Source organism: Centroberyx affinis, unplaced genomic scaffold (assembly GCF_046629955.1).
Source record: "Centroberyx affinis isolate AG114_WGS23_722 - 3 ecotype Tasmania unplaced genomic scaffold, CSIRO-AGI_Caff_v1 ptg004228l_1, whole genome shotgun sequence".
NCBI classification, from domain to species: domain Eukaryota; kingdom Metazoa; phylum Chordata; class Actinopteri; order Beryciformes; family Berycidae; genus Centroberyx; species Centroberyx affinis.
Genome location: NW_027281970.1, coordinates 37,574 through 50,557, shown reverse-complemented (window position 1 = coordinate 50,557; position 12,984 = coordinate 37,574). Strand labels below are relative to the sequence as shown.

The 12,984-nt window shown below is 45.2% G+C and overlaps 1 protein-coding gene across 1 annotated transcript in view; it reads right to left on the bottom strand.

Moving 5' to 3' along the window:
* The window catches only part of atrn (attractin), a gene marked incomplete at its 5' end in the record, with an annotated part of 94,986 nt that overhangs the window by 45,299 nt on the left and 36,703 nt on the right, over positions 1 to 12,984 (bottom strand). Inside the window, 3 exons of the mRNA XM_071543121.1 lie at positions 3,571 to 3,632; positions 10,980 to 11,137; positions 12,142 to 12,220. Coding sequence (XP_071399222.1) covers positions 3,571 to 3,632; positions 10,980 to 11,137; positions 12,142 to 12,220 — 299 coding nt within the window. The remainder of the gene's footprint in view (positions 1 to 3,570; positions 3,633 to 10,979; positions 11,138 to 12,141; positions 12,221 to 12,984) is intronic.

The window sequence follows — 12,984 nt, the reverse complement described above, 5'->3', positions numbered from 1 at the left end:
TAACATGCTGCAAAGCAACATAAATTATTATTTTCAGAAGTTTTAAATTTTAATATTCTTCTCACCAAGTATGACATTTTTCAAGGGTGATCTAGGCTGCCTGGTAGTGATTTAGCATAAGCTCACAGCGTGAATTTATGGTCATTACTTTAGCAGCAATTATTATGTCGTCAATGCTTTGAAAGCACTATATTCTCTTGTGGCACCCTGTGCCGTTAATAGTGCTCCTGTGTACCTCAGATGGTATATTGTGTCTGTGTTTTGCACTGACTGACACTTCCAGGGTTAGAGGTACACAACACTGTCAGCGTTAGGGGTTCAATTCCCACTGGGGCCACTCACACTAAAAAAGTGTGTGCTCACTTCGGATAGAGGTGTCCACCGAATAGCATATGTTATGTTAATATTAGCTATAAAGGAGCGCAGATGTGCCAGGGAGCCACATTCTCACGGGAAGCAGAATTTTCTGGGACACCGGGCCCCAGTGCTAGGCTGACTATTAGAAGGTTAAGTCAAGTTTTTTAAGAAGTAAACAACCCAATGTGCTGACATGTGGTCAGTGTTCTAGAACAATAGTTCAGACTCTCGTTTTCTTCTATTGCCGGCCCCAGAACAAAGAATAGTGATCCCACTGCAGGTTGCAGAACTTCTGGATTGTCAAGGCAACTTGATTGTTTTGTCATCGGTGCCTTGACCTTATTCTTGCTCCAGGATTATAGTTATAACAAACAACAGAGTGTCTCTCTGGCTTTGCCCCCACTGCAGTAGTGAGTGGCCTGCTGTAAATTGGTTGATTCTGCAGGAGAACTCCTTGGAACTCACTGCTTTGTTGAACTATACACACTTGGCTAAAAAGGAGATAACACATACCTACATCATTTCGTTAATCATATACAATGACTTTCAGATAGATCACCTTTGTGGAAGTCTCAATTTTTACTGCATGTTTGCTGATCTACTGCCGAACTCCTGATCCATACTCAAGAGTAATTGTTTGTGGAAAAAACATTTATAAAAAGAGACCCCTACAATAGCTACAACTGCAGCACTATTTCCATGGCAACTATTTGCCGGCATGTGATGTTCAAAAGTTACATTTTATGTTAAATAGTTGTTTTGGCTTACTAGATGCAGCACGCGGGACTTATGTATCCAAGAAATCTGTCATTCAGGTCACTATCACTTCAAAGGCAGCTTGCTCAAGCAGCAGCCAAGTTTAACATTAACACCATGACTGTTTGAAAAAAAGCTTAAGAATAAATTTTCATGCCATTTCCAAAAAAAATGTTTTGGATATTTCACATTCTCCAAGACTTTTCCAGACCTGGAAGACACAATATTCAAATTCCACGACTTCTCCAGGTTTTCCATGGAAGTTGAACATTTGCATTTAGCTGACCACAGACAGAGTTATTCACTTGTGAGAGCCTAGGGCGCGATGCTGCCGGACAGCCGGACGCAGACACGTGAACGCTGATGTTTGTGGTTAACGCTGATGTTTAATGCATCTGTTTCATGGCTGCCGAATGCTTGTGGGGGGATCTGTGCTGGTGCTGCAGATAAGGGGATGGCACCACCTTCCCCTGTCCCCACAGGGAACATGGCAGGGAGCGGGGAGAGAGAGTGAGAGAGAGCAAAACCGACAGCGAGAAAGAGCGGGATTAAGAAAGAGAGAAAGTCAGAGTGAAAAAGAGCAAACAATTTTCACGTTAATTAGCATCCCTCTCCTCCCCCGCGCCACAAACAATGCGGCGCCCAAAGTACCAGCAGCAAACAGGGACAAGGCTGCTAGCTAGCTAACTTTGGGTCTCTACTCATCTCTGCTGAATCAGTGGCAAGCAGCACACACACATCAAAAAAAGACTGAGCTGTGGGATTAAGAGCAAGCCAGTGAGAGTGGTGGGAGGTTGGGAAGGAAAAGAGGGATGGAGGAAGAGAGGGGATGGGGCAAGGGAGAGGGAAAGAGAGAGAGGGAGGGAAGCAAGGCATGGAAGGAGAGAGGAGAGAGGAGGGAGAGATGGAGGAAGGGAGGAAGAGAGAATGGGAGGGGGAGAGGGAGAGCAGCTTGGAGATGGAAGGAGAGAGAGAGGGGGAGGGAGGACGAGAGCGAACTAGAGAGGGATGGAGGGAGGTAGGGAGGATGGAAGAGGAGAGAGGGAGCGGGAGAGGGAAAACAAGGGGTGAAAGGAGAGAGGGAGGGAGAGCGAGAAGGAAGGAGAGAGAACGAGAGCGAACGAGAGAGCCAGGGGAGGAGGGAGGTAGGGAGAGAGGAAGAGGAAGGAGGAGGAAAGCTAGAGGGTGGTTATCTTTATGGATTGCTATGATGCCTGCTTACTGCACACAGTAGGTGCCCGTCCAAAGCTTCAAATGCTGACGTGCCCGTGTTCAAATGCTGACGCATGTGTATAAACATACCTGCATCATGAGCCAGTAATTGCAGGGTTTGCATTTGTGTGCAAGGAGGGGGAGGGAGGAGGGAGGAGGAGGGGAGGGAGGAGGCTCACCGGCTGGAACAGCGTAAAATATCCCTACAGCTTTTAATGCAGAGAACCCATCAAGAAAAATTTACAAAAACCTCAGTGAGGAGGGTGAATTATTCAGGCGCTGTTTAACTGCACTGCTTTTGAGCGTCACAGTAATTGCAAAGGGCTGTTCACAAAAAAAAAAAAAAATCAGAATCTTCCAAATTGCCACTATCAAAGCTCTCCGCCTTTATGTGGCTGCAGGATCAATAAAAGCACCGTGACATGGAACGGCCGGCAATTTTTTTAGGGCGTTGTGGAGTGTGCACACAGTCCTACACTCTCCTTCAGGGAGCACACGTGGGACACTCAAGAGGAATACACACACACACATACACACACACACACACGCACACACACACGCACTCAAGCGCGCATGGACACACATTTTACCCAATTTTTGGTCCTTCTCAGTTTTTAAATCGATAACACATTACAGCAGTTCCTGAAGTGGAGTCCAGCCCAGGAATAACCCACATTTCAACACATACCCATGCATGTGTGTGCAAGTATGCACAGATACACATACAATCCAGTCTGCATGTCCTGTTCCCTTAGGTGGACCACACAGATGTGAAGTAAGAGTGTGTGTGTGTGTGTGTGTGTGTGTGTGTGTGTGTGTGTGTGTGTGTGTGTGATATGAGCGAATGTAATAGAGCGACACAGAGTGAGAGTTGCCTGTGTGTGTGTGTGCATGTGTGTGTGTGTGTGCGTTGACAGCTTACCAGTTCCTATAAACCAGTAAGCTGGAGCGGTTCTTCATAGTAATGAAATAGTAGTAATGCATAGCTACAGTAGAGTGGCTTTGGTGATCCATCACCATGGTTCCCACTGCATCTCACACACACATACACGCACACACACACACAAACACACACACACACACACACACACATACATCCAAGACAATTCCAGCCACCCTAACAGTATAACACATCTGTGGTGCGGAACAGTGACTTGACAGGAGGAAGGGGGGTGTTTGCAGCTGTGTGTGTGTGTGTGTGTGTGTGTGTGAGGGGAGTGAAGGGAGGAGAGGGGGGGTGCTCACCTGAAGAACGTGACAAAGAACTGCACCAGATCCATGAAGTTACTGTGCTGGGAGAAGGCGATCTGCAGCGGGGGAAAAGAGAGGACAAAACACAGAGAGACAGAAATCTGCTTTAATAGGGGGATTTTAAAAAGGAGGGTCAGCATTATACACTCATAAACATGCAAGCTTAGGACTGGAGTCGACCTTGTAGATCTGTCAAAAGGAGCAGAACAGAGCAGGAAAGATAACGCTGCCTCCGCTCACACACACACACACACACACACACACACACACACACACAGGCTGCGCTGTATGTGAGATGCTGCATGTATGTTGTATGATACTATGCAAGTCTTTGATATGACTGTGCACCGGAATTCGTCTCGGTGACATTGGTGCATTCATTGTACTTAGATGAACATATTGTTAGGGTGTACTCTGGCTTAGCTCTGGTATTTGGCTGTGTTTTTCAGGGACACACAACTCCTATTCATTTCTACTGGGAGGTTCCCCGTCTTCCTGCTTATCTGTGTTCCAGACTGCATGCCTGTCAAACCGACAACATGCAAGCAGCCGGCCTCTCAGCTGCCCACAGCTCGCACAAACCTCATCCCAGTGCACATGTGGGCAGAAATATTCGCTGTGTAATCATCACAAGAGCAATTGTACTAACGACATCCTGTCTTAATCAAGGTTGCCAGGGGTAACATTGCTAGTGCTTTATCCCCCCCCCCTCCACTCCCCCACCCCACCGCATACCCCCCCCCCCCAAAGAACACAGCCCTTGCTGGCACAACACTGCCCCTCTCTGGTGGCACGGGGGTACTGCGTCTCTGCCAACAGCAGAATTCCCCTCACACGCGCTCCGACAGCTCTCCGAGGTGACACCTTGGACCAGAACTCATCACCGCTCTCGCTTATTATTCCCCAGCAAAGCAGGGATTTGCATACAATTCCACGGGAAAAAGGAGGGGAGAAAAAAAGACAAAAGCCGGAGAACGCAGCAGCGTGCACGTCAGATTAGTCTATGAATTCTTAATATATGATCAGTAATAACAATATATGCGTGGAAAAGCTTGATGGATTGGAATATGTAAAGCTACAGTGGCTTGTTCGAGAGCAACATGGAGCCAAAGGCATTGGCCCTGTGCGGCAGGATGACAGGCGCGTGTGCGTTTGTGAACGGCCCTGGGTCTAATTTACTTGTGTAGTCGGCGCCATCTGGCTCGCTAATGTGTTGCTGTTGATTACTGTTGAGCGCCGAATCCTCGGTGTGATCGTTTTCCTCCAGACTGTTGAACACCAAATAGACGTTCGGGGTGCTAATACACCCATAGAAAACTTTGAAAAGATGATGTCACCAGCATGGGACTGAACTGAATCTCTCTGTACTACCTGGTGCTGAGTAGCTCGATGGGTAGAGCATGGCACCAACACCGGAAGGGTTAGGTGTTCGAAAACCGACTCGGGCCACCCATGCTGTAAATGAAATGCACCCATGCTGTACTGTAAGGCACTTTAGATAAAAGCCTCCATTGAATAGCATCTAAATGGCTGTGGGGCACAGAGAGACACACCAGCTGCAGGGTTAAGATGAAAAAGTGTGAGGTGGACAGCCAGAACACACCGACATTTTCCGTTTTCCTACTCCTCCTCACTCGCTTTTTGACATTCCGATCAGAAATATTCTGAAGCAGCGGCTCTCGTTTCTCTTGCCCTCTCCCTGTTCCGCCCACTTCCCCAGCGCTTCTCCAAAGTAAGCAGGCTTTAAAAAAAAAAGGTCTGGTCCAACGCCGTGCTGCAGGCGACAGAGGTTCGCTCCACTCTGCCCGACAGATCCTCACATACACCTCCGCAAGCAAAGCAGAGACATTTCTGGGAAGTGTTCAGAATTTCTAGGAAGCCCACCAGCTCCTTGCGATTAAGGGAAAATCTTTTCTGAAGGAATCTTCTCTTTCTGCCCATAAATGTAAATGGGAGGTAAAAATGAAAGGATTAAAGAAAAACTATCAGAGATTGTATGAAACTGTGATTGGCAAGGATTCTTGTAGGAGCAAAGCCTAGAGATATCAAAGAAGCCCTAAGCTGTCAGCTGGTATACTGAAACGCGGTGCGCTTTGTGACAGCAGCCTAACAAAGCCGTCCATGTCTCTAGGTGATTATAGATACATAATGCTCTCTCCTAATGACACAATAGCTGCCTTCAAGGCCAAATCCAACTTGCTGTAGTTCCTGAACACAAGAAAAACATCATTGAAGCTTAGGTGCTTCAACATCATGTCAATGCTGCATCTTTGCTTAGCTCCTTCGTTTTGAAAAGTACAAGCGGGCCGCCACGGCGAGAAGATGTGCGATAACAGTTATGGTAGCAGCTAATCTTGAGTGTCAGCTGTGTGCTGTGCTTTGTCACCGAGAGGCAGGCTGATGGTGGCGGCGGGAGGCCCGGGTGACGCTCTCGTTATGTGCCCAGCGGAGGGTGACTCTTTAGGGGCCGCGGAGGATCTCACAGCAGGCCCTGTCATCCTGCCGCCGGTCATTAAGACGGGAAAAATTCTGGCTCTAATGGCTTCTGACAGCCGCTTGAACAATACTGGAGCTTTCAAGAAATGTATCGTTATCGGCGTGAGGGAGGGCTGCTCAACAGGTGCCACAAAGATATTAAAGAAAAGGAGAGAGGAAAATAAAGGGAAGATGTTATAATAAGGCGAGGTTGGTGTGCGGGTGGCTGAACATGTGCACTTTTGTGTTCGCACTTACATGCGTGTGTGTGTGCATGTGTGGATGTGCACACCCAAGTTCGTCCAGTGCCAGTGAATATTTCAAAAGGTGTCTCTTCAAATATGCCTGTGACAATGGTGGGAAAAATGGCCAGCAGTCAAATGCTGATAAATTTTCACTATGGCTTTCTACTCTTCCAATAGAAGATGCTGTAATCTGCCATCACTTGGAGGTCCTATTCTGTTGTAAAAAATTATGCAGTTAAAATAATGAGTGGCTAGTCGATGATCTTTCAGATAAACCAGCCACTGTGGCCAGCAGGCCAAAAGGTTAGTTTCCCCAACCTGTCTGTAATCAGTCTCAAGAAGCACCAATCAGGCAGCCATGCATGGTGTAGATACACACTACATGCGTCCAGACTGATACACAGAGCGCCCCAGCCAGCTGATAGCTACAGCTGCTACTCCACAGCGGGGTATTAAATTGGAGACTGCTCTAATCTCCACCATATCATGACATGTTCACTAAGGCACGGAACAGGAGATCACAGCTCTTTAATGTAATTAGTCTGGGATTTGCGTTTCATTACAAACATCATTAAATCCAAATCTATTCTTCATCAGGAAAGCAAAAAAAAAGGAGCGGCAGAGCTCGCTGACTAATCTCAATGCAGTTGATTCTGCTTTGATTATTCAGGCCCCTTGGCGACGATGAAGACAACATAAAATTCACTTTGAGCATTGTAGAAGCTGTCATTTTGTGGGTCGAACTGGTATTACAAAAGGGTTTCTGCCGCACTCCAAGACCCATGCTTTTCAGAAGTGTTATGAACTGTATTATTTGATACACATTATGTGAAAAATTGCAGCGCATTCCAACAAGGACCGTGGCTGAACTGTCCGATTCCTTGGGTAATAAGGTGTGGTGCTGACTTAATGCAACGGATTGGAAGGCGACGGTACAAGTCACAGCTCTGTAGGTGAATCTCTATGTAAATGGACGAAAACAAACAAACGTGCTCTCTCACCGTGCAAAATGCATGATTCACACAAGGGCACATACACACACAGAAGCTGCTGCGAACGGTATACACACCGTTGTAGCGGGACTTCTGACCACGTGAAAGAAAAACAAAAAACAGAGACAACCTTGAGGTGGTATGCTGGAGAGTGAGTGAGTGAGCGAGCAAGAGAGAGAGACAGAGAGAGAGAGAGACAGAGAGACAGACGGAGAGAGACAGACTGAGAGACAGACGGAGAGAGAGAGACAGATAGCTTTGTATGGTTGCATACTAAAGCTGGGAGAAAAAGCTTCGCTTGCACACAGCCCACTCTCAATGCAGCATGTGTTTCAACTTAACATTCCACTTTGCCCTTGCACTTTCTCCGTTGCTGTTTATGAACCATTTTCCAACACTCCAATCTCTGCCTGCCAACACTGGAGGACCAACCGCCTACAATTCCACACACACACTGAGCGCACAACCAACAGACAACAAACCACTAACGGCAAGGGAAGCAAGTGAAAGCAACAAAAGGCGAATAAAAGGCCTTTATAAAGAAGAAATGGTAAAAAAAAAAAAATGAGACAGGGTGGGGGTGGGAGAAAAGGAAGAGGAACAAGTGGAAAATGTTACCTCGCTGACGAAGGTAAAGCTCCATGAGTGCGAGGACGAAAACTTACACGCTAGCAGACCTGCATGCTATGGTTTGGAGGACAGGGGTGATCTCCAACATGATCCCACCCAGCAAGAGAGAGGGGCAGAGAGGTGAGGAGGACCAGAGGTGCCTGGCAGGAGGAAAGGCTCTCTGCCGCGCTGCAGAGCCGGTCTGAAGACCTGGCTCTCCTCCTCAGGCTGCTTGGCAGGAGCCGGGGGTTTGGTTCTGAAGCTGGGCAAATTAAAACACTCATGAGGGAGGACATGGAGGATGGAGGCGGGCGAGAGGGAGGACTATCCCTTTTCGGAGGGTGGGGAGGGGGAAGGAGCTTGGGACGAATCACTTCCAGAAGTGATCAGGCAGGCACACGGGCGGGCAGCCGTGGGGAGCGCACACGAAGACAGAGCAAGTCGCCGCAGTTGTCCCAAACCAGCACCAACCAATCCTGGCAGCACATTCCCGTATCAAATTTAGCTTTGATGCTGAGTCATTTCTATCCTTTTTCACGCTGCAAAACACGAACGTATACACTCATGCACATGTACAGAAACATTTGTCTCAGACATTACTGGAAACTTGCTTTAACTACAGGATAATAAACAGCAAGTTTCAGCCACTGAATGGTTTTAGTATCAGCTACGCACACAGTTTGGTTGTAGATACAACTCAATATAGAGCAGTTGAAAAGCTACACATCTTTTGAAGTATTTGTACCAACATAATTGGGTAGGCTAGTCGTGCAAATCAGGGTTAGAGTTAATTAACTTTCAATAAACCCAATTCATAATGTATATTGAAAGTAGTAAATTCAACTTGTTCATGAAGCGCTTTAAAAAAACAACAACATTTGTAACAAAGTGCTTTAGAGAAAACAAGGAGACAAATACACATAAATGTCGAGAGACACTAAAACGCGGGATAATGAGAACGAGATAAAATAAAGTACACCACAAACTGTGTGTGTGTGTCTTTGTGCATATGCATAAGCGTATGTATATTTATGTGAACACATACACATACACATAAAGGGGCCGTCTGCAGGATAAGTAAGGGGATGACAGACTGCGGGGAAGTAGATGAAGGGAAAGGAGCGGCTGGCAGGGTGGCAGTTAAGGAAGTCTGCACTTAAATTCTGATTATATGTAATTCACTAATGATACAATCTTCTTTCTCAATAATTTCCAAATAGACTGGATATCAAAAGCCTTTATATGACAAAGGATTTATATTTTTCTAACACTGAGGAAAATCCACTCGGTGAATTTATCGAAGTGAGTTGACCCTTACCCTGGTGCAAATAATGCAATTAGAGGTGCTAAACACTCCACATTACGCCAGTACATCACTGCCGACACACAGGAAGAGCACTGTTGATGGGACAGTTTGCTCTCCTCTACTCAGCCCCCCCCCCCTCCACATGGCAGAGGTTCACTGAGTGCAGCAGTGGTTGTGGCTTGGCTGCATAAACACATGCCACCGGCAGCCAGGCGAGTAGATACAGGGGAGTATTCACTACTGCTGCCAACGAGCAACACCTAGCTAGGAGCCACATCAACACTAGAGAATGGATACTGGACAACCGGGGCAGGAAACCGGCCACAGTGACCGGTGAAAGCCAAGATTTACCGGCCACTTTCATTTTTACCAGCCAACGGTTTTGCTTTTAGAATAGAACAGGACCAGCAAATGATAGATGGTTACCTGCAGAAGTGGCAGGTAGAGTAGACAAGCTTACCAGTCACAGTGAAAATTTAGCTTTAGACTAGTCTGCAAGAGGCTGGTGTTTTATTTCCCACACTACACATCACTTTAATCACAGGGCATATAATGGGGCACTGTGTGTGTGTGTGTGTGTGTGTGTGTGTGTGTGTGTGTGTGTGTGTGTGTGTGTGTGTGTGTGTGTGTGTGTGTGTGTGCGCGAACGTGCATTTGTGTAACATGTGTGACCCGACTATGAGTGAGTGCACACATGAAAACATATTATACGACCTGACGTGCCATTTGGTGGATGCTTTTATTCAGGGAGCCTTACAGTATCATGAATACATTACATTTTGAGCATGGTTAGTCCCAGTGGGAACTTGGGCCCAAAGTCTACTAGTTAGTAACATGCAGCTGCACAGAAGCATGTATGCAAATATAAAAAATGAGTTCAAGCAGCAACAGAGAATATTCAGTACTTTGTTTAGCTTGCGTAAATCATATTTCTATCATATTTCATTTCATATTAAATGATATTAATTTTCGCATTTGTATTATCTGAAGATGGAAAATAGGACAGAGCTTTAAAGCTGTACTAGGCAAATTTGCCAGTTTGCGCCCAAAATGGCAGTCAGAGGCAACTGTTTGAATTATTAGACTTCAGTACCCAGAAATCCTGTAAATAAACTGCTCATGTTGACCAACCCGGCCGGTCTGTGATGCTTTTTTTTTTTTTACCAAAGGAAACCAAAAAGACGAGAGAGGAAAAGGTCTAACGTTGGGGAGTCCAGCTTTCTCTGCTGCCATTTAGGAGACAGATTGGATTTCACTCTGAAGTTTCAATTCGTCACTTCCTGTGCACAGACTCGGTTTCCCGCCAGTGACCATATCCAACACCAGAATTTAATTTGGACAACTAGCACAAATCTACAGCATCTCATCTCATCATGGGGACTGGACACTCCAGTCCTTATTTCAACTGATAAAATGGGTGTATTTTTACATAAAAGTCTTGCCTAGTGCAGCTTTATGGCAATTTCACATTGACAAAGCACAAACCATTTGTAAATGTATTTTATCACGATAGAGGCAGAATGGAAATCATTTTAGAGGAGCTGTAGAACTTACTTGAATGATTTTTTTTTTTTTTTTTTAAGATTTATTTTAGGCATTTTTATGCTTTATTGATAGAGACAGTGTGAGAGAGAGAGACAGGAAGGTATAAGAGAGAGAGAGGGGAGGACATGCAGCAAACGACCGCGGGCCGGACTTGAACCCGGGTCGCTGCGAGAAGGACTGAGCCTTATGGTTTGCGCTCTACTCAGTGAGCCGTCGGGACGCCCAACTTACTTGAATCTTAATGGGCCATGTGAAGTTGCTGACATAGACAAAGAAGGTTATGTTTGGGTTGTTGCGGAAATCAAAGTTCTCGTTGGAAAAGCTGTCTTTGAACTCCTTGATGTTACTCCTGGAGACTATGGGAATCTCCTCCCCAGTCTGGGTTCCTGCTGAAGGACAGAAAGAAGAACAGACAAGAAAGATAGAGATGGAGAAAGGATAAAAGTATAGAAAGGAAGTGAGTAATGGAAGGAAGGAAGGAAGGAAGGAAGGAAGGAAGGAAGAAGGGAAGGGAGGAGTGGAGAAAGGGTAGGAAAGAAAAAATACAAGTAGAGAGAAAAGACAAAGGAAAGAGAAAGACAAATGAAGAGAGAAAAGGAACAAAGATGGAGAGAAAGGAAAATAGCAGAATAAGAGAAAGAAAGACAAATGAAGTGAAAGACAAAGGAATACAGACAAAGAGATAGAAAGGCAGACAGACAGAAAGAAATAACATTTATGACAGAACAAGTTGGTGAAATGGCACCACTTCTCACTTCTAAGAAAATTGTTTTTCGCGCATCGTGTGGTGGCACAAGGTCTTTCATTGATGGTCTACTAAGATGACTGCACAGTATAGGAGAATTCAGACATAAGTATAATACATAGTAGATATAATACGTAATATCAGACAATAACAGTGTTTAATATTTTGACGCTGTACTAGATAAAGTGAAGTGAAGATGATGTTTAAACATGAACAGTCAGCTTGAAATGGAGGATATTTTCATCCTCATCTGATGAACAAGAGGAACATGACAGCACTTTCTCTACATGATTTCCCCATTTTGGGATGCCAAAAGTATTTTCCCGCGATTACACAAAAGTCATTTTGAGTGTCCCAATGAATTTTTTACATATATCAGGTTTAAAAGGTCTCAATTACGTCTACAAGACTGCAACCCAGATATATAACTAGGCTCTTGATATCTTATTCTTCGCTGCTACATTCGGCACTACACAGAATCTGATCTGACTATTCCTCGACCTATTAAGCTGCATGGGGCGAGCGCCTGTGAGGGAACCTGGCCTGGTGAAAGTAGGCCCCTCCCATCACAGACGCTTCACTGAATTAAGCCGGTTGCACCTCCAGAAGACTGAGCTGGCATGTGACAGCATGTTGGTTGAGACCTACCGGTGAAGCTAGTGGCCCAGGTTATGTTCAGGTTGAAGTTCTTGGAGGCATTGATGAACATGTCCAGATCTCGGTTTGGCTGAGGAAGGACAGAGGACACAGAAAACATGTATTCATCATCATCATCATCACCATTACTGTTGTCAACATCTATTTCCAGTTGCATGTATCATATAAACATGCAGCGAAGAGGAAATAAAACACTCCCAAGAATCACTGAAGAGTCTCGTGGTCGACTTTTAAACATCAAAAGGCACGGTGTCAAAAAAGGACGTTAAAAATACTATACGTGCCAAAAAACAACAACAGAACCAACGGTGCTGTAAATGCAGGGCAGGGACTTTTCCACTCCCTAGCTCCAGTTAGCAGCAGTGCAAACAATTATGGCATGCTACAGCAAATTTGGACAGCTAATTGCATTTGGATTAGCAGCAAAATGCATCCGTTTGAATGAAAATCAACGTCTAAAACGATCCGCATCAAAATAAACAATTTTAAAGTGATTCCAGTCTGTGAGCGGGACGTTAAGTAGGTGTAAGTTAACAGCTAATAAATATTTACCGGCCAATGGATAGCCATGTCTTACTAACAAGGCAATTGTTAATAATTAATTTTTCTTGTTAACAACACAACAAACATTTAATTAGGTTTAGAGGAGATGAATAGTTAAAGAGTTAAAGAGGCCCCACTACAGAAATTCAAAAGATCCTCTATTTATCTACATATACGATGAAGGATGTGTAATGTACAGTGAAAATTTGATTTTGAGTGCTTAAATTGAAAGCAAATTTTCAAAAATCCATCCCCTCTCAAGGCCCATTCACATCCAAAACGATAACTATT